Below are 24,529 nucleotides of genomic sequence, written 5' to 3' on the forward strand. Positions count from 1 at the left end.
TGTTGTCCTTGTAGCACAAACATAGCTATAAACAGTTTGTAAACAAATGAGCTATATTCCAATAAAGGTTTATTCGTGGACACTGAAATTTGAATTTTATGTCATTTTCACTTATGAAATATTCTTTAAATTTTTTTCAAATATTTAAAAATGTAGAAACCATTCTTAGTTCTCTAATCATGCAAAAGCAGGTGGGCCAGATTTGACCTAAAGGCTATAGTTTGCTGATCTCTGCTCTAGCATGGCAGCAACCAAAACTCCTTATTCTTTTTTATCACTTAGTTCAGTTTGCATAACATAAGAATTACCTCGAGACTTCCCTGGTGGTCCAGGGGTTAAGACTCCGTGCTTCCAATGCAAGGGACACGGGTTCAATCCCTGGTGGGGGAACTATCCTGCATGCCGAGTGGTGCAGCCAAAAAAAAAAAGGAATTACCGCAAGGAATGTTTCCTTATTCCTTAGATATATTCCACCCTTTTCTAAAAAATAAATTTATTTATTTATTTATGGCTGCGTTGGGTCTTCGTTGCTGCGCATGGGCTTTCTCTAGCTGTGGCGAGCGGGGGCTACTCTCATTGTGATGCGGGGCTTCTCTTGTTGTGGAGCACGGGCTCTAGGCGCGCGGGCTCAGTAATTGTGGTGCACGGGCTTAGTTGCTCTGCAGCATGTGGGATCTTCCCGGACCAGGACACCAACCCATGCCCCTGCATTGGCGGGAGGATTCTTAACCACTGAGCCACCAGGGAAGTCCACATTCTACCCTTGAGGCACTGTAATGAGAGAACTTACAGAGAGAGAGCCATATCCCTCATTCTGTGGACTTTTCACAGTGTAATATGCTGCTGGATTGTGAACTTCTTTTTTCCATTTATTTTATTGAAGTATAGTTTATTTACAATGTGTGTTAATTTCTGCTCTACAGCAAAGTGATTCAGTTATACATTCTTTTTCATATTCTTTTCTATTATGGTTTATTACAAGATATTGAATATAGTTCCTTGTGCTATACAGTAGGACCTTGTTGTTTATTCTGTATATTATAGTTTACATCTGCTAATCCCAAACTCCCAATCCATCCCTCTCTTACCCTCCTCCCCCTAGGCAACCACAAGTATGTTCTCTATGTGAGTCTATTTCTGTTCATAGATAAATTAATTTGTGTCATATTTTAGCTTCCACATATAATTGATATCATATGGTGTTTGCCTTTCTCTTTCTGACTTACTTTACATAGTATGATAATCTCTAGGTCCATTCATGTTGCCGCAAATGGCATTATTTCATTCTTTTTTATGGCAGAGTAATATTCCATTGTATATATGCACCACGTCTTCTTTATCCATTCATCTGTTGATGGACATTTAGGTTGTTTCCATGTCTTGGCTATTGTAAATAGTGCTGCAGTGAACATTAGGGTGCATATATCTTTTCAAATTATAGATTTCTACAGATATATGCCCAGGAGTGGGATTGCTGGATCATAGGGCAACTCTATTTTTAGTTTTTTTGAGGAACCTCCATACTGTCTTCCATAGGGGCTGCACCAGTTTACATTCCCACCAACAATGTAGGAGGGTTCCCTGGGTGTGAGCTTTTTTAAGGGCGAGAAGCATCTTTTATTCATTATAGTATTATTTGCATATCACTTAATCCAAAGAAGAGACTCAACAAATGTCAAATTGATGAAATCTCAGTATATAAACTCTTCCAGCAGGATTTCACTGGCAGTGAGATCACCAAGTTAAGTGGCAGCTTCTTTCTTTTATGTGTACACTCTCCTCTTCAAGATCTCAGCCTCTTCTTTATTTGCTTATGCTAGCAATTCTTGATTAACTGTATTAAGGAAGCAGAATATAGATATGAATGAATAATTCAAGATATTAGAACGAAGTCCTCCAAATTTTTTCTACAGGGATTTGGTGTACAGTCAGAGACATGTATATTCACTATTACCTACAAACTTAGAGCATCCAAGAACTGCCTGGCAAAAGTTCTGGAATTTAAGCCTTTTGAAGATAGGAATTATGTGTGGTTCTCATAAATATAATGGCTGTAGTAGTACACATCTTCATACATAAATGGCCCATCAGCAGGTAGAAAATTATTTGGACACAATCACATTGAAACAGTTGTCGTAATTTGTCCACTTATTGCTTGGCTCCACTCTCAACAGTTATAGTTCAGAAAGGATAGGACCCTAGATCTCTCAGTATGCTACCTAAAAAAGAGAGTAACTTTTTTTAAAAAATATATTTATTTATTTATTTGGCTGTGCTGGGTCTTAGTTGTGGCATGTGGAATCTTCATTGCAGCATGCGTGTAGGATCTAGTTCCCTGGCCAGTACTGAACCCAGGCCCCCTGCATTGGGAGCACAGAGTCTTAACCACTGGACCACCAGAGAAGTCCCAAAAGAGAGTAACTTTAAAGAAGGAATTTACAACTATCTGTGTGCAGCTTGCCCAAAGGAAAAATTTTTTTTTCACTTAAAAAATTATTTTGTTAAGTTATGAAGAAAACTAATATCATTGAAGGTTTAGAAAAATATGTAAAAGAAAGATTTAATCTCTCTACTCACAACTACTATTCTCATGTGTACTTCCTTAGTCTTTTTTTTTTTTTTTGGCTGCGTTGGGTCTTCATTGCTGTGGGTGGGCTTTCTCTAGTTGTGGCGAGTGGGGGCTACTCTTCGTTGTGGTGCAGGGGCTTCTCATTGTGGTGGCTTCTCTTGTTGCAGAGCACGGGCTCTAGGCACGCGGGCTTCAGTAGTCATGGCATGTGGGCTTAGTAGTTGTGGCTCGCGGGCTCAAGAGCGCAGGCTCAGTAGTTGTGACGCACGGGCTTAGTTGCTCCGCGGCATATGGGATCTTCTGGGACCGGGCTCAAACCCATGTCCCCTGCATTGGCAGGCAGATTCTTAACCACTGCACCACCAGGGAAGTCCCCCTTAGTCTTTTTTTTTTTTAATATTTATTTATTTTATTTATTTATTTTTGGCTGTGTTGGGTCTTCGTTGCTGTGTGCGGCCTTTCTCTAGTTGCAGCGAATGGGGGCTACTCTTTGTTGAGGTGCACAGGCTTCTCATTGCGGTGGCTTCTCTTGTTGTGGAGCACAGGCTCTAGGCGCACAGGCTTCAGTAGCTGTGGCACGTGGGTTCAGTAGTTGTGGCTTGTGGGCTCTAGAGCACAGGCTCAGTAGTTGTGGCACATGGGCTTAGTTGCTCTGTGGCATATGGGATCTTCCTGGACCAGGGCTTGAACCCGTGTCCCCTGCATTGGCAGGCGGATTCTTAACCACTGCGCCACCAGGGAAGCCCCCCTTAGTCTTTTTATGTATATATTTTCATTAAAAATTTTTCTGATTTAAATATAAGATGGGGGTCTGTTGATCAAATGGGAAGGTGTAAGTTTCAAACAGTGCTGAGGTTATTTTAGCTTTATTATCCAATATGGATTTGAGAGATGAGATACTAAAGGGATAGAATGAGTTAAACGTCAAGTTGAATATTATGATTGGAAAACAGTTGAAATATTGAAGATATTGAAAACAGTTCTAGGCAGATAATAAAAAATGTTAGAGAATAAGTTGCTGGGGCCCATCTATGTTTGTCATGTCTCCTGTATTGAGGCACCATCAACTATAGGAGCTTCGTAGCCCAATTTGAGTATAGAGGCTTTGTTCAAAATCCTAAGATAATTCTCAGAACACCATATTTCTGTTCAGTTAGCTGCTGAGATAACCTAATAATCAGTCAATAACTAGACCACCACCAGCTGTCACAGATCATACCTCACACCTATATACTAGTTTATAGGTATCTTATTTAAAATTCTAAGATTTCGGGACTTCCCTGGGGCACAGTGGTTAAGAATCCACCTGCCAATGCAGGGGACACAGGTTCAATCCCTGGTCCGGGAAGATCCCACATGCCGTGGAGCAACTAAGCCCGTGCTCCACATCTACTGAGCCTGCACTCTAGAGCCCACGAGCCACAACTACTGAGCCCGCGAGCCACAACTGCTGAATACCGCGAGCCTAGAGCCCGTGCTTCGCAACAAGAGAAGCCACTGCAATGAGAAGGTCACGTGCCGCAATGAAGAGTAGCCCCCGCTCGCCGCAACTAGAGAAAGCCCGCACGCAGCAACGAAGATCCAACGCAGCCAAAAAATATATAAATAAATAAAATGCTAAGATTTCAAGGGTGACAGTTTTTCTAAGGAAACCCACTGTTAAATACAGTGTAGTCACATTTGAGGTTAGGAGCTAAAGTTAGCACACAGGTGAAAATCACACATAATCAGAGTCAGCCTTGAAAAATCCCTCAAATTACCCATGGCATATAGAGCGTAGTCTAACTGGATTTGTGTATATGATCATACTCAGTAAATATGCATGGTATGGATGTTTAGTATATACAGTGCTGCAGAATTTATGTAATAAAGTATGCATCTTCAAAATATGGTAGTTTTTTTTATTTCTTAAACTTTTTTTTGGCCAAGCATATATCATTAAATTTAAGTAAGTGGATTTGATGCTTACGCCATTCCATGTCTCACTCTTCCTTCTTTTTGCTAATTTTTATGAAAGACTTGACCTAGTACTATGTTACCTGTTTGTCTCTCTGTTTTCTATCTGTAAGCTCCCTAAGGAGAGAGTCTGTGTCGTACTTATCTTTTTTTTTCTTCTCTCCCTAAAGCATCTAGTGTAGTGTCTTGCACATAGTGTTTAGGAAGTGATGGTTAAAGAAGAGCAAGAGGAACAGTTATGTGTGTGTGTTGGTAAACATCATTTGATTACAAATAACAGAATCTATTCCAATTAGCTATGATTCTAAAGGAGAATTTACTGAAAAATCATAGGGACATATCATGGAACCAAGGAAGGAAATATACAGGTCTCACTAGGGATTGGAACAAAGCACTTAGAAAGCCTCTAGGAACCAAAACAACTGCTCTTTGTCCCTGGCTTTCTGTCTAACTCTTCTGGACTCTGACACTGTATTTGGTCCTCCTTCTGCTTAGGGTCATAAAATCTTACGCCTTGGCTTCTGTTGCCCCTCTTCATTTGCTATGTGTTACCAGCCTTCTCTGCTTCTCCTTACATTTAGTGGAAAAAAGCCTTTTATGCAGCCCTTCTCCATTTAAGCACCAGCAGAGATTGACTGGAGTCCTGTATCTCAGTTGCAAGCTCCAGGACTTCCCTGGTCGTCCAGTGGTTAAGACTCCACGCTTCCAATGCAGAGGGCACAGATTTGATCCCTGGTCAAGGAACTAAGATCCCGCATGCCACGCGGCGTGGCCAAAAAAATGCAAGTTCCTAGGAAAGAGACTGGCTGACTTAGCTTGGAACAGCCTTCCAGTTCTGGTCCTAGTGTTGTGATAAGGGTGCGCAGGATCACACGGACTCCTCCACCACTCAGCACAGAGCACGTTCTCTAAGAACGTGGCTTAAGAACTGGGAGAATACAGTTGACAGTGTGACTAGAAAATTGCTAGAAAGCAGAACATTGCTAGAGAGCAAAACATTTTGCCTTAAGACAGTTCAGCGTCTTGAGATTCTCAAAGTGGGGAGTAGAGCCTGAAAACAACAGCCGTGTGAGGTCCTGGCAAAGGGCAGTGAGTACTCCCAGAAAAAGAACTCCCTCTTTCACTGCTGATTGTGCCTGTGTTTACTGTACTTATCATACACTTTTTGGAAAAGAAGAATCTTAAGAGAAAAAACTGCTTTGGGTCTGTGTTAAGAGAGACAGAGCTTCTCATACTTAGAAGGGTCTGGAATGATGAATTTGAAGCCATTTCTGCCAAACTTTCACCCTTTGGGGCTTCCCTGGTGGCACAGTGGTTGAGAGTCTGCCTGCCGATTCAGGGGACACGGGTTCGAGCCCTGCTCCAGGAAGATCCCACATGCTGCAGAGCAACTAAGCCCGTGCGCCACAGCTACTGAAGCCCACGCGCCTAGAGCCCGTGCTCCACAACGAGATAAGCCACCGCAACGAGAAGCCTGTGCACCGCAACGAAGAGTAAACCCCGCTCACCACAACTAGAGAAAGCTCGCGCACAGCAACGAAGACCCAATGCAGCCAAATAAATTTAAAAAAACAACAACTCTGTCTTACAGTATATGGAGCAAACTTCAGACAAGGGAAAGTGTGTTGTGCTTTTCATCTTTTCCTCTTAAAGAGTGTGTGTGCATGTGTGTACATTTCCAAATCTACCTACCTTGTCCAGAAAACATTTTAAAAGGACATTTAAATGCTTCTATTGACGTTACAGCGTAAATCCAATCTGTAGCAAAAATTTTGTGAAGCAAAAATAGAAAGGATTGTTTCATTTACTGGGCTTGGAAAGGCATAATTGTCATACTCTGTACTAGTTTGCTGGTCTTTGATGGAGCTAATTTAGTCGTGATAGCACTATGAATTCCTTTCCGTTCTTCCAAGGACAAAACATCATGACTTTTAACCTTTATTAGCTGGCTACAGTAGTTAGCCATAAATAGGAATAGATATTTCTGAAGCTCAACACTCAGTACACTTCTGGACTAGGATAAGTTCTATGGTTGTGTATCCTTTGTGTTATTTTCCATAGTTTCGAGCATTGGGACATTTCTCATGTTATGGCTAACAATGTACTCTATAGTATTGTGAAATATAAGCATAAAAGTTCATATGTAATGCTGTGAGAGACTTGCTTATCTGTTAGAGCCAAACCCTTGTGGCCCTTCTCTGCTGCTTAAAACCCTCAAATAGCTCTAAGTCACATGAGGCATAGAGAGTAATTATCTTTAATTATGTACATAAAATTTATTCCTCTCTCCTGCAAAAAAAAAAAAAAAAATAGCACCACTTTTATTTTAGATACTTGGCTGGTGAAGACTTGTTGGGCCAGTAATTTCTTTAATTGCAAATAGGGAGTTGTGAGTTTATTATAGAAATTGTGTGACCTGCATGTACCTCACAGTTACGCAAAGTACTGACACCTTTTCAGTGCATTGTTTTGCAAAGTACAGAACTGCTAGAGATATTTGCTCAGTGTGAAGGCAGAATTTGTTATTTGGATTTTGACTTCTTTTAAGGATCTTCATGAAAAATAGAAGGCAGAGTTCCAAAAATAGACCCAAGTAACTTATATGTATGTGGCCTGGGCTGGAGTGTGGTGATTAATTCCAGAAAACTATTATAGTGCTTATGCAGCCAAAGGTTTAGAAAAGGTCAAGCACCAAAGCCTGTCAGAGGAAGCTTGCTTATAAGTTTGCACAGACCCTAAAGTTTCTGATGTCATTTTCTCCCTTTAATTCTTTCTTTCTTTTTTTTTTGCGGTACGTGGGCCTCTCACTGTTGCGACCCCTCCCGTTGCGGAGCACAGGCTCTGGACGTGCAGGCTCAGCATCCGTGGCTCACGGGCCCAGCCGCTCCGCGGCATGTGGGATCTTCCCGGACCGGGGCACGAACCTGTGTCCCCTGCATCGGCAGGCGGACTCTCAACCACTGCGCCACCAGGGAAGCCCTCCCTTTAATTCTTGATCATACTTTACTTTTTTGTCTTTACTCACATCTCTCTTACTATGTACCTACATGTTTCTCTTCTATATCTTCAAAGCCATTCTTCAGACATTAAGAATAGCTTAGTGGCTGCCCTTAGAGAATGCTTTTTGAAGGAAGGCAGAGGCAGAAGTCTCAGTGACCATCATAGGACTGACCACAGCCCTCAGTCACTCCCCCTCCTTAACTCATAGTTTGTCGAGGTTAATCACTAAGAGAGAAGGTAGGATTTAGCATCCCCAAAGCTATGGAGTACTATGGAACGAAAGAGATGAGTCATTGAAGTGAATTATTCCTATGGGTTATGAGAAGGTGAAAGCCTGTATCTACTGTCTTGTATTAAAACTCAGTGAATTCCTTTCCAGTGTCTCTTAGTGTCATTGTGAGGGAGAATATTTTCCTTAAGTTCCAGTAACAGACTACATGAAGATAGATAATGCCTCACATCTGTTATCAAAATGATAATCCAGTTGCTAGCTAAGCCCTTTTGTATTTGTAGAATATAATGTATCTATATGCATACTTAAGACAAAAACCAACAAAAAGATCAAGTTTTAACATTTGTGACCAATATTTTCATCTTTCAGTGACTTCTAAGTAAGTGCTTTATATTCCACCCACTTAACAGAAGAGTTTGTCAGCTCTGTACACCTCTGCACTCTTTTGTGCTTTCAACAGTCTGACACACTTTTAACTTTTCTCTCCATTTTCCTCTTTCTTTATGCTTCATATTGCTTTAATTCATCTTTTCTTACCAACCTGTAGAATCTCTTACTAATAATTACTTTAGTCATAGCGCAAGGAGATGAAGTTTTCACTAGCAAGAACTCAGCATCAACTGTGTCCATAGCACTAGGATGAGTAATTTGAGGGCCACAGAGTTATAAATAACATGGTCACTGCCCATTGGAAGGAAAATGTAATGTTTATTGAGCTTTCATAATGTTTTTTGTAAGACATTGTTGTACTGCTCTCAAGGAGCTCACTAAGGTATGTAAGTAACTATAGTGCACACAGAATGTGTGGAATGTTATTTTTTTAAGTTACATATAAAATTATATGGAAGTTCTGAAGGGAAAAATGGTTTCTAATTATGGGAAACAGGGAAGGCTTTTTAAAGAGGATGGTAGCTATGGGGCTGAACTTTCAAAAAGAGGTATGATTTACTCAAACATGTTCAAATAGAAGGATAAAGAAAGCTTTCCAAGAATAAAATAAGCTAAGGCCCAGAGGCAAAGTGAACTTACTTATCTTGCCCAGTTAACCTCTACTTTCCCATTCAGAAAATGAGGGTGACACTTGTGTCTGTTCATAAATTTATTAAAGAGGTGTTCACTGAGCATCCCACTTGGGTTAAGTACTGGTCTAAGCTAAAGCCCTGGGGGTACAGTGGTGAATAAGAGTAGGCATTGCCCCTAACTTACATTCTAAATTTATTTATTTACTTTTTATTTTCGACTGTGTTGGGTCTTTGTTGCTGTACGCAGGCTTTCTCTAGTCGCGGCGAGCGGGGGCTACTCTTTGTTGCGGTGCGCGGGCTTCTCATTGCAGTGGCTTCTCTTGTTGTGGAGCACAGGCTCTAGGCACGCAGGCTTCAGTAGTTGTGGCACGCGGTCTCAGTAGTTGTGGTGCACGGGCTCAGTTGCTCTGCAGCATGTGGGATCTTCCCGGACCAGGGCTCAAACCCATGTCCCTTGCATTGGCAGGTGGATTCTTAAACACTGTGCCACCAGGGAAGCCCCCACTAACGTACATTCTAAAAGGGAGACAACCTGTGATTGGCTCCAGGTAAGCAGAATCAGCAGTTCTAGAGAGTTTCAGAGGAAGGAGAGGGTTATGGGCTGGAGAAAGCTTCTTGTTTGGGATCATACAGATTGCTAAGTACAGAACCTCTTGTCTGCTCCATTATTGTATGTAAGTCAGCCTCACTTATATCTTTCATAACTCCTTACAGAGCTGAACCACTAGCCGCATGTGACTACTGAGCACGTGAAATGTGGCTAATCCAAATGTGCTCTAAGTATAAAGTACACACTGGGGGCTTCCCTGGTAGCACAGTGGTTAAGAATCCGCCTGCCAATGCAGGGGCACGGGTTCGAGCCCTGGTCCAGGAAGACCCTACATACCACGGAGCAACTAATCCCGTGTGCCACAACTACTGAGCTTGTGCTCTAGAGCCTGCGAGCCACAACTACTGAAGCCCGCGTGCATAGAGCCTGTGAAGTCACCACAATGAGAAGCCCGCGCACCGCAACAAAGAGTAGCCCTCGCTCACCACACCTAGAAAAAGCCCGCGTGCAGCAACAAAGACCCAATGCAGCCAAAAATAAATAAAATAAAAATAAATTTAAAATACACACTGAATTTCAAAGATTTAGTATCCCAAAAAGTGATGTAAAATATCTCAATATTTTCTTTTAAATTCTTATTGAAGTATAGTTGCTTTACAATGTTGTGTTAATTTCTGCTGTACAGCAAAGTGAATCAGTTATACATATACACATATCCACTCTTTTTTAGATATCCTTCCCATTTAGGTCACCACAGAGCATTGAGTAGAGTTCCTTGTGCTATACAGTAGTTTTTCATTAGTTATCTATTATATATATAGTAGTGTATATATGTCAATCCCAATCTCCCAATTCATCCCCCCTTTCCTTGTCAGTAACCATAAGTTTGTTTCCTGCATCTGTGACTCTATTTCTGTTTTGCAATCTCAATAATTTTTAAATTGATTACATGTTGAGGTGATGATATTTTAGATATGAGTTAAATAAAATTTGTTATTAAACTTAATTTTACCTGTTTCTTTTTACTTTTAAAATGTGACTTCTAGAAAATTTTAGATTAAATCCATGGTTCTCATTCATGGCTTGCATTATATTTCTATTAGTGCTGTTATAAGGCAATGCTAGGGTCCTAGTGTATACTTAGTTCTGTTATTAAAGAGGTACTAAGGCAATATGGGTGTATAATACTCAGATAACATCCTTATTTTTCCTTTTCTTCATTCTTTTGATCTTTTTATTTACTCAGATATCTCTGCCTTTTCAACTTTGTTAATGGCCTTTGCCATAATTTTTAGAGACATTTGCTTAACTAGTAGGTGGTTCAGAATTTAAAGAAACTCCAGGTGAGAGTAAAATAGTCTTAGTTTTTCTAATTTCGGAGAGCTGTTACCCTGCTTTTTCTGCTGTGCTTTGAGCTACCTATATGCTTGCGGATCCCTCAGCCTGCAAGATTATTCCCTCTCCCCACACTCCAGCCTAATCGGCTCCTAACCATCCTTCAAGACTCAGCCTATAACCCCCGCTCTCTGCGAAGCCATCCCTAATCCCTTCAGTCAAGGTTATATGCTTCTCTTTATTGTTCCCTTGGCACTCTATTCTCACTTGTGATGTTTGATGAATGGACAAACTGACCACCAGACATTTTAAACTTAAATGAATTTGAAACTGGAAGCAGGGACATTGCAACACTTATTCCTTAGATTAAGTGAAAATCAGCAAGATAAGTAAGTTCACTTTGCCCCCTTGGAAGTCTTCATGCCTCCTCAGTGACCAGAATTATAAGGTCATCTCAAATTTTCCACCAGGTCACATCTGTTCTGACTGGAGAGGTGTTTGGGTGAAGGCTCAAATGAGGAAAGAATGGCAGGCTGTAGCATCTGTTCCATTGACCAGTTCTGTGGCAAGCCAGTTAACCTCTACTTTCCCATTCAGAAAATGAGGGTGACACTTGGTACTTTACTCTTCCATGGCTATTTTGATGCTTAAGGAAGGGTATTAAGTATTAAGAGAGTTCAATAATAGGGGACACTCTTGCTTCTGTGCTACGATTAGACTGTATGCTTTAGTGGGTTTGTTCTTTCGATCAGGAGACTTCTGGGAAAAATTTGTTAAATGGGTCCAAAGTTAATGAAAACCTATGCTTATCTGCTTTTTATACTTTATTAATCCAAACATATGCCAAGTTGCCCTCTGAATTCCTAATGATATGTTTAATTTATTAGGTTTAATTTAAAGATTGGTAGTTGTATTAGAAAAATACTACCAATGCACTCCTGATGGACTCTTACCTGTGCTTTTTGTAAGGAAAAAATTACTCTTTCTTTATTACTTGAGTTCATAACCTATCAACATCATCAGTATCTTGTGATTGTCCCTTAGGTTCATACACTGACTACGTTTTACTGAATCTTTATTAAATTGGTTAATCTCCTTTGAAAGTAATGTGACCCAGTAGTCCTCACTGACACTCTAGATGTCCGTGGACTTCAGTGTGCAGATAGGTATATGTGGTATAGTAAAAGAGCCTGGGGGACTTCCCTGGCCGTCCAATGGTTAAGACTCTGTGCTTCCAATGCAGGGGGCGCAGGGTTCAATCCCTAGTCGGGGAACTAAGATCCCACATGCTGCACAGCACGGGCAAAAAGAAAAGAACCTTGAAACCTGGAGGCGGAAGTGGGGTTTTAGGTCTTGGCTGTACCACTCAGTATATGACCTGAGCAAGTCACTTCAAATGAATTTTCTTACCCATAAAATGAGAATAGTAATTCCTATATGTACTTGTTAGGATTAAATGGGAAGGCCTGTATAAAAACACTTCATAAACTGTAAAGCAGTTTATGGCCAATAGACTTTTGTGATGCAAGTATGCTTTGAATGGAAATTTCTTATTGTATTGTTGAACAAATAATGGGGGAGGAAGGATTCTCCTGACTTGGAAATATCAATGATAATTTTGACAAAAACCTAGGAGACTCCTCCAAACATGCTGCTGCTGGCTACATGTAAGAGAGGAGATAACCTAGTGCTGGGGTTTTGAGAAGAATGAGTCAAGGCAGCTTCTGAAAACATTTTTAAATACTCTATGGGCCTGGATACTTAAGTAATAGGACGGTAGTACTAAATGTGAAAAGAGGCCCAGCACTGGAAACAGACCAGGGACCAAAGAGGATTTAGAACTGGCAATGTGGCAACATACACTAAAATGTTAAATGTGCATGACCCTTGACTCAGCATTTCCTCTTCAAGGAATCTACCCTCAAGATACATTTGTATTCATGCCCCAAAATGTAGGCATAAGGACTTTTTTGCAGTGTTGTATGCACATCTGTCTAGACATGTTCCATTTTCAAATGATAGAGTTCAAGCTCACTTAATTGAGGGAGTGGGGGTTGGGGAGAGAATTTCTTGGCTCACAGGACTGAGAAGTCCAGGATTCTCACCTCAGGCCAGCCAGATCCAGGACCGGCATTGTCCTTGGTCCTCAGGTTTGTGGTATACTTGTCTGTCTGCTTCTCTCAGCTCTGCTTTCTCTGTGTTGGTTTCATTCTCAGGTAAGTAGTCTACCTGTTCTCATGTGGTTGTCTCTGGTAGCTTCAGGCTAAGCTCCTTCCAGTTTAGTGATCAAGGGGGATGAAAATCGCTCCTCCTTCTCTATAATTTCAAAAAGGCCCAGAGTTGACTCTCATTGTACCGACATAGTTCAAGCTCCTATCCTTGACCCAGTTCCCCAGGGCAGGAGGACAGGATCCTCTAATTAATCTGGCTTGAGTCATATTCTTGGGGTGGCAGTGGGAAATGGCTTGACCCCACTTTAACCACATGTAGTAACAATGAAGGAATGGTGCTTTCCTGCTGGAAGAGTAAGATGTTATTAGAAGAAGGAAGAAAGGATGTGTGTCAGGCGAAAGCAATAGCTGTTCACTATAATGTCTACTTCTAATAACAAATATATGGATACAACCTAAATGTCCATCAGTACAGGAAAACTTAAATGTGATATATCATAGGGGGAGATATGATGTAACTTTTAAAGTGAATGATGTGCATACATGTGTTGACAAGGAAAAATGTCCATTATATAATATTAAATTACAAATGAAGCTGCAGAAAAGTATTTTTAATTATGTGTATGTGTATCATCTATTATGGATATGAATACTTTTTATTCATGTATTTCTGTACTGCTTTTGGTTTGCTATTGTATTTATTTAAAATTAGTATATATCACATTTATAATTTAAAAAAACTAATGTCCCAGGTGGCCCCCATTCCAGATAAGGAACTAGAATTGACAAATCAAGAACTATAGAGATGGACTTCCCTGGTGGCACAGTGGTTAAGAATCTGTCTGCCAATGCAGGGGACATGGGTTCGAGACCTGGTCCGGGAAGATCCCACATGCCGCGGAGCAATGAAGCCTGTGCGCCACAACTACTGAGCCTGTGCTCTAGAGCCTGTGAGCCACAACTGCTGAGCCCGTGCACCACAACTACTGAAGCCTGCGGCACCTAGAGCCCGTGCTCCGCAACAAGAGAAGCTACCGCCATGAGAAGCCTGCACACTGGAACAAAGAGTAGCCCCCACTCGCTGCAACTAGAGAAAACCCGCGCACAGCAATGAAGACCCAACGCAGCCAAAAATAAAATAAAATAAAAAAATAATTAATTAAAAAAAACTATAGAGAGATGGGCAGATGATGCAAAAACTGTAAAATAGTATTCAGGTAACTGATTTAAAAATATTGGGACTTCCCTGGTGGCGCAGTGGTTAAGAATCTACCTGCCAATGCAGGGGACACAGGTTCGAGCTCTGGTCCAGGAAGATCCCACATGCCGCAGAACAGTTAAGCCCGAATGCCACAACTACTGAGCCTGCTCTCTAGAGCCCGTGGGCCACAACTAGCAGCCCATGTGCCACAACTACTGAAGCTCTCAGGCCTAGAGCCCGTGCTCTGCAACAAGAGAAGCCTCCGCTGTAAGAAGCCCGCGCACCGCAATGAAGAGTAGCCCCTGCTCACCACAGCTAGAGAAAGCCTGTGGGCAGCAACGAAGACCCATCGCAGCCAAAAATAAATATTGGGAACCAAGGAGTTGGGTAGGACAGATTAACCAGATTAATCTGCCTGTGTAGTAGGGTGGTGGATTTATATCCTGGAAGGATAATGGTAACCAAAAAGGCATGTGGTTTGGAAGAAGTGGGGTAGGGAGCACAGAGAATAACTTCGGCAACCACATGAATGAAAGGGAAGAAGAACGAAGGCGGAGAATGTTGGCAACTTAGTATAGCGACATGAGCAGTGAATCTGGAGTTGAGAGGTCTGGTTGTGTTACTTGGGCACCCTGTCAGCTAGGAAAGGTCACACGATGTCTCTCAGGGTCTCTACCTCATATGTAAAATGGAGTCATTACTATTTTCCCTGTTTTGTTCATAGGATGACTGTGAGATTGAAGTGAGATGGAAAAGGGCTATGTATGTAAAGAAAAGACCATATAATTCCAAGTTAGACAGGACCAAAATAAAGAATGTGTCTGAAAATGGAGTGGGAGAAGAAAAGGATAGGAAGATGTCATCAGACTTCCTTTGCACATTAGACAGCTTAGATGGCTAATTTCGTTGGTCATTTAATCTATTTGGATGGGCAGGTGCTATATTGAGAGATAGGAAGATGTTTACATTTGTTTGTGTGTATGTTTTTCAGTACTGTTCACTAAAATGAATAATTCTACATAGTTCACCTGCAAGTGAGAACAGCAAAGACATAACTGCACATACCATATACAACCATTATGGAAGAAAATACACAGAAGAAAGTCCACGTAGAAATACTACAACTCTGAATTACTTGGAATCTTCATATTGGTGGCTTGCCCAACAGAACTTCTTAAATATCATTCACATGAAATCCAAATAAGAACTACTCAGAAATATCAATTATGTTAGCAATTCCCACACATTTAAAATCTGATTAATTTGTTTTGCTCTGTGTATTTTAGCATTTTGAGGTTTAAATATTGTGTGTTCCAAATAGAAAACTCAAGTCAATTTCACTGAATTGTATTTATTTATTTACTTAGTACTTATTCTGCCCTTATCTACCATGTGCTTGGACTGGTGCTAGGCACCGATACACAAACATAATTAACACATAGTAGTCACTGCCTTCAAACAACCTTCTCTTAGTTCATAGGGAAGGCAGATACATGGACAAACAAAGTGTAATGGGAGTGGGGCAGGATTGTCAGGAAGAGGTTCACTGTACTTCGAATAATCTCATTTTTTTTCTTATTCCTTCTAAATGCCTGCTAAAACTTTCTTTTTAGTTGTTATTGTTCAGGTGCATGTTAAGAAGAATTGATCGTCTCTCAGCTTTTGAAGCTCAGTAGATAGTCTGTCTATATAAATTTTTTTTTTCTTGGCTGTGTTGGGTCTTTGTTGCTTTGCGCAGGCTTTCTCTAGTTGTGGTGAGCGGGGGCTACTCTTCGTTCCGGTGTGCAGGCTTCTCATTGTCGTGGCTTCTCTTGTTGTGGAGCACGGGCTCTAGGCGCGCAGGCTTCGGTAGTTGTGGCACGTGGGCTCAGTAGTTGTGGCTCGCGGGCTCTAGAGCTCAGGCTCAGTAGTTGTGGCGCATGGGCTTAGTTGCTCCGTGGCATGTGGGATCTTCCCGGGCCAGGGGTCAAACCCGTGTCCCCTGCATTGGCAGGTGAATTCTTAACCACTGTGCCACCAGGGAGACCCTGTCTATATAACTTAATCACAGAGACAAAGTGGTAACATTTCAGAGATTGGGTTTTTTTTTTAATCCTATAAATTTACCAGTTCTGAGCTGAGTTAGTTTTTTGGGAAAGAGAAAGGATCCCCTACCCTTCAATCCCACCCCCAATACACAACACACTTTTAAAACATTTTTTATCTTTGATGCTATCTGCTGCAGAAGAAATCTGTCCTATCTTGGACTTTCTTTCCTGACTCCTTTGGATAAACAAAACTTTGAACCTGCTTTGAGGCTAAAGGCCTTTGTAATTATGTGTGTATGTAGTAGAGAAACTGTAAAAGCTCAATTTCTCTGGCTCAGAAATGTGAGATTATTCCTCTGCTCTGCCTTTCCTCACCTTCTCTTCTCCCACCATACAAATTTGAGCTCATGTTAGGAGCATATGTCTGGTGATATTCCAGTTCCCAAGAGGCCAGTGAACAAGACAGTTGTAAAACATTTTTCATTATAGGTAAGGCAAAGTAATCCTGATTCTTTAATTTTGGGTCTAGCTGTTTCTGTTATTAAATCAGCAGTTTAAGTAGATTCATATGTTGAACTGGTTCATATTGTAAAAAGGCATTTTTTTCAGAGTCAGAGAAATGAGAGGGATTCTGTTCTTTTTTTAAAAGAGAAACAAACACATGTATTGTCTCATTTTTGTAATAGTGCATTGTTTTTATAGAGTTATTTTCTGAGTTTTAAAGCCTATGCTTTCATTTTCCCCTTTCACTTCTTCCTGTGGAATATTACCATGTTTGTCTGCCTATTCTTTCTGCTTTCTTGTTAAGTGGACTTATTTAATATTATTATTATTACCCCTGGTGATAATTCCCTGTGTGTCAGTAATTCCCTGACCTCTCATAAACACTAAGGAACATTCAGTAGCTGTGCTAAAAGCTGCTACCGTTGATGGGACCAAGGACAGCTTAACTTTGGAGAAAAACTCTCCTCTTTTCTTTAAAAATTAAAAAGCAAACTGTATAAATAAAAGAAGGGAATTGCCGAGGTCATTATGTCCTTAAAGGCTTTTTCCTAGAGCCCTGACTTTAGAAGGCAAGTCATCAGCAGCATATATTCTTATTTTTTCATAGAAATATTTATATGATGTTATTTTTTTACATCCAGGTATTAATGTAGGTATGGGACTTATTTGAGTTTGCTTCACATCTAGGTAATTTAGTTTTTCAAAAAGAATGAAAGGCAAATTATTAGGCAATAATGTGATCAGATTAACAAAAGCTTCAAGGTGGTTCTATTTCAGTTCTCAGCCTCATGTGTATTTAAAAATATCTCTACGTAGAGTAGTTACCGTTCATAATACATTATGGAATCTTTTTAGGTAACAGCTTGGATGATAAAGAAGCCGTTACCCTTGATTTGGTGTGTTTAACCCAAGTTAAATTTATGACAGACTGAAAATTAGCTGTAGTGTTATACATCTCGCTTCCTGTTCTGTGCAACTTGATATATGTGTGGGCCATATGTCCAGCAGGAGTTATAAGAATATGTTATTGATGGATGGAAAAGCTGTTTCATAGTTCCGTGTGAAAATATACACTGTAACTTGTACAGTGTGTATATAACCTTGCAGTTTTGGTTTATGAGAGATTTAACCTCTGGCTAAAGGTAATATAATGAAATCTGTTGGAAATCCTTCAGAAGAGGAGAATTTGGAATCTACTTCTTTAATTTTCAAGCTTTTATGCAGTTGACCAATTTAGGAGGGAGACCTTAACTAAGTGCTTTTATTTTCAGAGCAGATGAGAGATTATAACAGTACCTTAGTTTCTGAAATACCATGGATCAAAGAATTCAGTGCATATCTACATTGCCTACTTCCCCCACTTCATTCCCTTTACCTCAAAATTATTTGCAGGAAGTACCTTGTTTTCCACACGTTTATTGCATTTAAGGCTTTGCCCTCATCCCCAGTCTTATTAAAGGAGTTCCACCATAATGTTGATTAATTTAAAATTTCCTAAACAATGGATTAGCGATGGCTCTGCAAAAGTAGTCTGAAACATAATATACAGGATTTCTCATTTAAATACAGCCCAGGTGATAAATCATTACTGTACAGTAATCTCTGACCAAAGAGGCAGACTTTCCTAGTGGGCCTGTGTCTGTGTCATTCACCACCAGCACTGGCCAGTTTTGAGGCAATCATGTGTGAAACCAGACACAGATTGGAACTTTTGTGGGCATCTTTATCTGTACAGACAGTTCTAATAAATTAAGGCCACATCTCCCAAAGAGACTTCTATACTCAGCAGCACAATTTCTGTAATACCTAAGAAACTCTAAACAGGTCTTTCAAATAGCCTTAAAATGATTCCTTTCAATAGGTGTTGAGTCCAGTTGTTCTGATGTGAGAGAACTTCTGAAAGAGATTAATCTTGTCAGTGTTTTCTGAGTCTTCATAATATATTAGCCATAAAGCAAAGCAATGCCCTTTATTTCTACCCTCTAGGTTGCACTTCTGAATTACCTGTGGATCTATGCTTACATCCACTACTAGAAATTCTGGTTTGGTAGGTTTGAAGTAAAGTCACTGTATCTGTTTTCTAAAGTTTTAGAGATATTTCTAATAGACACACTTTCAATTGAGTACCACTACAAGCTACATTTGAATTTGTACCGCGCATATTCTATATAACGTGGAGACAAGTTTCATTCATACTGGTGCTATGGCTTTACAAAGAGGAACCTAGGAGGTAGCTAGAAGGAAATCCTAGCTATAATCAGAATTTTGGATTTAAAAGAGAACCAGTCTAGGGGCTTCCCTGGCAATCCAGTGGTTAAGACTCCACACTTCCACTGTAGGGGGTGAGGGTTTGATCCCTGGTCAGGGAACTAAGGTCCCACATGCCACACGGCATGACCAAAAAATAAAAAATAAAAAAATAAAAGAGAACCAGTCTAAACCCCTCCTCTTTACAGATGAAATAGAGCAAAGAGGTGAAAGAATTTTCAGAGTTGGTAGCAGAACCAAATCCATGACTCTGACTTGAGCTCTTTCTACACTAGCATCTTGGACCTAGTCCATCTTTGAGAAAAGCTTCAAGGCCACTCAGTAATCTAGAAGTTGTCTTGAGCATCCCAAAGCCCAACAGGGTATTGTGAGGTTCAGAGTATTTAATAAAAGGAGCAGTAATGCAGCCAGCAGGAACTCCTCGCATCTTTGAAGTTACTAGGCAGGAGTTACGAGTGACATTACTCACAGTTAGAAATTATAGACATCACCCAGAAAGCTTTTGTGACTTCTTTGTAAACATGGAAATTTCTGACAAGAGATGCCTAGATTTGGTACTGAAGATTGTCAGGAACAAGATGATCATCTGTCTTATTTTTAAACTGATCCTTAAGTACTGGCAGCAGGTCTAGAAAATTATGCCAATATTATATTTCTACACAGGTCTGACTTTTATTTTAGCTTGTACTTCAGAAGGACGATATTGTGCCTAGATTTGCAATTTAACCAAGTAAAGGAATAGTATGTTTATTAATTAGGCTTAGATTTGGTTGTTAAAAGGAAAAATCCAAATAACAGTAGTTCAGTCAGGTAGAGATTGATTTTTCTTTTTTTTTTTAAAGCTACATGAGATGTATATATTTTTCAGATTTATTTATTATTTATTTTGGCTGCACTGGGTCTTAGTTGTGGCACATGGGATCTTTAGTTGTGGCACGCATGCAGGATCTAGTTCCCCGACCAGGGATCGAACCCGGGCCCCCTGCATTGGGAGCCCAGAGTCTTACCCACTGGACCACCAGGGAGGTCCCAGATTGATTTTTCTTTTGGATTAAAATAGTCCAGAGGGAAGGGAAGTCCAACATTAGTGTGGTTGCTTCATAGCTGTCAGGGATGGGTTCTTCTAATTTTGCTGCATCCATCTTGGTACTATGTTAAATCTTCAAGGTATCTGATGGTTCTAGATGGCTTCTGGAGCTTCGGTCATCTCAAAGGGGCATACCTCCAACTTGAGTCAGCTCCCTTTTTTTTTTTTTTTTTTTTGAGTCAGCTCCCTTGAAAGAACTTTCTAGAACCACCCTATCCAACAATTTCTGCTTCCGTATCACTGGTCACTCCTACTATCGAGGGAGACTGGAAAGTTATAACTGGGCGAGTTGCTATTCACAATAATTAGAAATTTTGTTGTTAAGAAAGAAGGAGGGAATGGATGTTGAGCAGGTAACCAACAGATCTGCCACACCTGTTTTGAAGAGTATAATTTTTTATATTAGGAAAATCAAATTTTAGTCACATCAAAAACTATTATATAGGATATAAAATTTTAAAGATCTCCAAACTACAATCTACCATGTGTCTGCTTAATAAAAGCAATAAATCTGTATGGTACTGTTCTGCTTTGGATTTCTCAGTAGAACTCATTGGGAACAGCTGTTAGGTTTTATATATATATATATATATATATATATATATATATTTTTTTTTTTTTTTTTTTTTTTTTTTGTCGTACGTGGGCCTCTCACTGTTGTGGCCTCTCCCATTGCAGAGCACAGGCTCCGGACGCGCAGGCTCAGCGGCCATGGCTTACAGGCCCAGCCGCTCCACGGCATGTGGGATCTTCCTGGACCGGGACACGAACCCGTGCCCCCTGCATTGGCAGGCGGACTCTCAACCACTGCGCCACCAGGGAAGCCCCAGGTTTTATATATTTTAAATGAACTGAAGAAGGAGTTCTTCAGAACAACAGGGGAAAAGAGATAAATTAAACTCTGTTTCCTTTTGGAGATAGGGAGAATCAAAACAACCACAAGGACAATTCAGAGTATACTATATGAAATGGTATGAGACAGGAATGAGCCTATTAAAAACTAAGAAAGAAGTTGTTTAGTATTTAGATGGAATATGATAGACTATTGCAGCATGTGAAATAAACACATATCATAGCAATGAATCATACCGATTCCAGGTATACAAGACCTGTGCTGGAGAGAAGGATGGGCACATTGGGTTAAAGTTCTAAGTATTAGACATTGTCTTAATCCAGTTGGGCTGCTGTAACAAAATACTACAGACTGAGTGGCTTATAAACACAGAAATTTATTTCTCACAGTTCCAGAGGCTGGAAGTCCAAGATCATGATACAAGCATGGTCAGGTTCTGGTGAAGGCCCTCTTCTGGGTTGCAGACTGCTGACTTCCTACTGTGTCCTCACATGGCTGAAGGGGCTAGGGAGCTCTGTGGGGTCTCTTTTTTAAGGGCATTAATCCCATTCATGAGGGTCCTGCCCTCATGATCTCACCTCCCAAAGGCTCACACCTCTTAAAACCATCACACTGGGCATTAGGTTTTCAACATGTGAATTTTGGAGGGACACAAACATTCAGATTACAGTAGATATAATTACCTCTGCCTGTACCATATCTGTACAAATGAAATGCAAAGATGGAGAGAATTTTGTTGTCTTAAAAACTTACAGGCAGGAGCAAGCAGTAATCTGCAGCGTGTACAACTGTAGACTGTGGTGTACATAAGCGTATTAAGATGGAAGTGTTCTCACTCTATAAGACCAGAGTTTTAAAAGTTCTGTAGTCTCATTCATACCCACAGTTCACATGGTGCCATTTAGCACATATTTATTGAGTGCCTCATATTTACAATACACTTTAAGGAGGAAATTCATTCACAAGTTGCCACGTAGGTGAGAAAGTCTAGATTTTGGCTTCTTATAACTATGAATTTCAAATCTGGGGAAAACCCAGCCTTGTATTTTTATTCCTTTTCCTTTCATAATTACTTATCAGTAACCAAACCCAGTCTGTTGACTTTGCTCCAACTGATAGAAAACAGGAAACTAGAGGGACTCCCTATGAGAAAAGGACCAGGCTGCATCCTCTGTGACCTCAGCCCTCCGGTCTGAGCTCTCCTCAGAGCAACAGTTGGAAACAGTTCCACCTCCTTGTGGCTTTGGTAGTAAGCATAGGGAATGCAAATGAAACCAGCTAATGGCAACAAGGTGTGTTAGCCTGGCCTTTGAGCTCATGAACCATCTTTTGAACCTTTTATGCTAGTGCGCTTTTGGGCATCCTTGGGGGAGAAGAGTTTACGCTCTGATCCAGCAGTGGATCAGGGACCATTCTCTGTCTTACATAGCAGTGGAAATGCCTTTGGCACTCTGGTATTAAGTAACTGCTTATTTGAACATATTGTGCAATGGCTTAGCCTTTCCCACACATTACTAGTTCCCTTTGAAGCTGTTGTGCTCAGTTTGAGTTCTCCAGTAGGGACTATGAAAGAAAACAAAAATCTCACAAATTATATTTCCTTTTTATCTACTTAGTGCTGTTGCAGCTATTTCATATTTTGGTTTTGTGTCCCTCACTCTGCACCCTATTTTCCCTCTGCTTTCAGGTGAAGGTCTCCCACAGGTGTATTACTTTGGACCATGTGGGAAATACAATGCCATGGTGCTGGAGCTTCTTGGCCCTAGCTTGGAGGACTTGTTTGACCTCTGTGACCGAACTTTTACTTTGAAGACTGTGTTAATGATAGCCATTCAGTTGGTAAGTTGGCATTGCCATTCTGCAGAAGGATAGGCGGGGCGGGTCTCCCAGCCACATCCTTGTGTCCCTGTTGGTGATTTACCAGCTGTAGTGACACCTAGTGAATGCACACTTACTGGCTTGGTGGCATTCTAGGAAGCTGGCTGGGGCAAAAAGGGTTAATCCAGAGAAGTTGCACTGCATTTGCCGTTTGCTCTATTTTAAGAATTTGCACCTTGGAGCAATACTCTGACCTTGACTGAAGTGGAAATTTATTTAGGGAGAAAGAGGATGATTAGGAAAAATTGTACAAATGCAAGTAACTTCTTTGTTATTTTATTTATAGGTTTTAAACACATGACTGTAAAGTTTTGTCATATCCTCCCTCTCTCCTTACCATAGCATCCAAGAAAGGATTGGAGATGTAACCCACTGCCCTAAAATCAGATTCCAAAGTTGTGTGACCAAGAACCTGCCTTAGTTCTCTTGCCTCTAGTTCTCACAGAGACTGAGACAGCTGAAGAGGCAGCTTTCTCAGCTCCTACCAAATTACACACCAGTACCAGTTTAAGGAACAGTTAAGACAGTTCCTTTGAGAACTTTGTCATCCCCTAAGCAGAAGGATGTCTTTATTGGTCTGAAATGATGATGGTCTCACCCATTTTAAAGACTTGGAAATGTTAGAAAATTGATCTTGGGTACGCGGGCCTCTCACTGTTGTGGCCTCTCCCGTTGCGGAGCACAGGCTCCGGATGCACAGGCTCAGCAGCCATGGCTCACGGGCCCAGCCGCTCCACGGCATGTGGGATCCTCCCGGACCGGGGCACGAACCCGTGTCCCCTGCATCGGCAGGTGGACTCTCAACCACTGCGCTACCAGGAAGCCCTGATCTTGACTTTTGAGTCAAAAATTCAAATGCTCAAGCTTCCCTTTCTGTACTAAGTAGAAAAGCTTTGAAGATAGAAATGAACTTAATGAAATTTGAATAATTTTATGATTATTATTTTGGGCTATGTTTACTTTCTCATAAAACCTATACTCCTACCTCTGCTGTTAGTTAGCTCTGTGATATCAGTCCAGTATTAACTTCTCTGGGCCTCACTTCCCTTATTTCTGCAACAAAGAGACAGAGTATAGGAAGATGTGGGCAGGAGGTGAATGTGGCAGTGGCACCTGTCTTCAAAGGCCACCAACGTATTCTGATTTCCTGCCTGGGAGTAATTCTTGCCTCTCAAATGCTTACTTTCTGAAGTAACATAAAAACACTAACTCTCGGGCTTCCCTGGTGGCGCGGTGGTTGAGGCTCCGCCTGCCGATGCAGGTGACGCGGGTTCGTGCCCCGGTCCGGGAGGATCCCACATGCCGCGGAGCGGCTGGGCCCGTGAGCCATGGCCACCGAGCCTGCGCATCCGGAGCCTGTGCTCTGCAACGGGAGAGGCCACAGCAGTGAAAGGACCGTGTACCACACACACACACAAAAAAAAAACCCACTAACTCTATTCATCATTTGCAAATTGTTGCATAACGAAGTAAAACTGTGTATTATCATTTTAGATGAACTGTACTATCCTTCTCTTTTTTTTTTTTAATTTTTATTTATTTGGCTGCGCAGGGTCTTAGTTGTGGCAGTTGGGCTCCTTAGTTGTGGCATGCGAACTCTTAGTTGAGGCGTGCATGTGGGATCTAGTTCCCTGACCAGGGATTGAACCCAGACCCCCTGCATTGGGAGCATGGAGTCTTAACCACTGTGCCACCAGGGAAGTCCCTATCCTTCTCTCTTTTATCTTGATATTTGTCATATATGTATTTGTATCAGAAAATATATTCTGGTTTACAAGAGTAAAGTGGCTCTGGGTGGTGAAGAAATGAGTTTTATTTTAATTTCAAAGCTTTGAGCTGATAAAAGAAAACGTTTTGATGTATTTTTACAGTAAAC

General features: G+C 40.9%; 1 protein-coding gene across 6 annotated transcripts in view; it reads left to right on the plus strand.

Annotated features, from left to right (window-relative positions):
• The window catches only part of CSNK1G1 (casein kinase 1 gamma 1), a 151,543-nt gene that overhangs the window by 86,660 nt on the left and 40,354 nt on the right, over positions 1–24,529 (plus strand). For all 6 annotated transcript variants that reach the window (XR_009531800.1, XR_009531799.1, XM_060097196.1 and 3 more), the window contains exon 5: positions 22,463–22,614. Coding sequence is in view for 4 of the 6 variants with exons in the window: in XM_060097196.1 (XP_059953179.1) it covers positions 22,463–22,614 (152 nt within the window). In the remaining 2 variants the exon portion in view is untranslated. The remainder of the gene's footprint in view (positions 1–22,462; positions 22,615–24,529) is intronic.

Source organism: Mesoplodon densirostris, chromosome 4 (assembly GCF_025265405.1).
Source record: "Mesoplodon densirostris isolate mMesDen1 chromosome 4, mMesDen1 primary haplotype, whole genome shotgun sequence".
NCBI classification, from domain to species: Eukaryota; Metazoa; Chordata; class Mammalia; order Artiodactyla; family Ziphiidae; genus Mesoplodon; species Mesoplodon densirostris.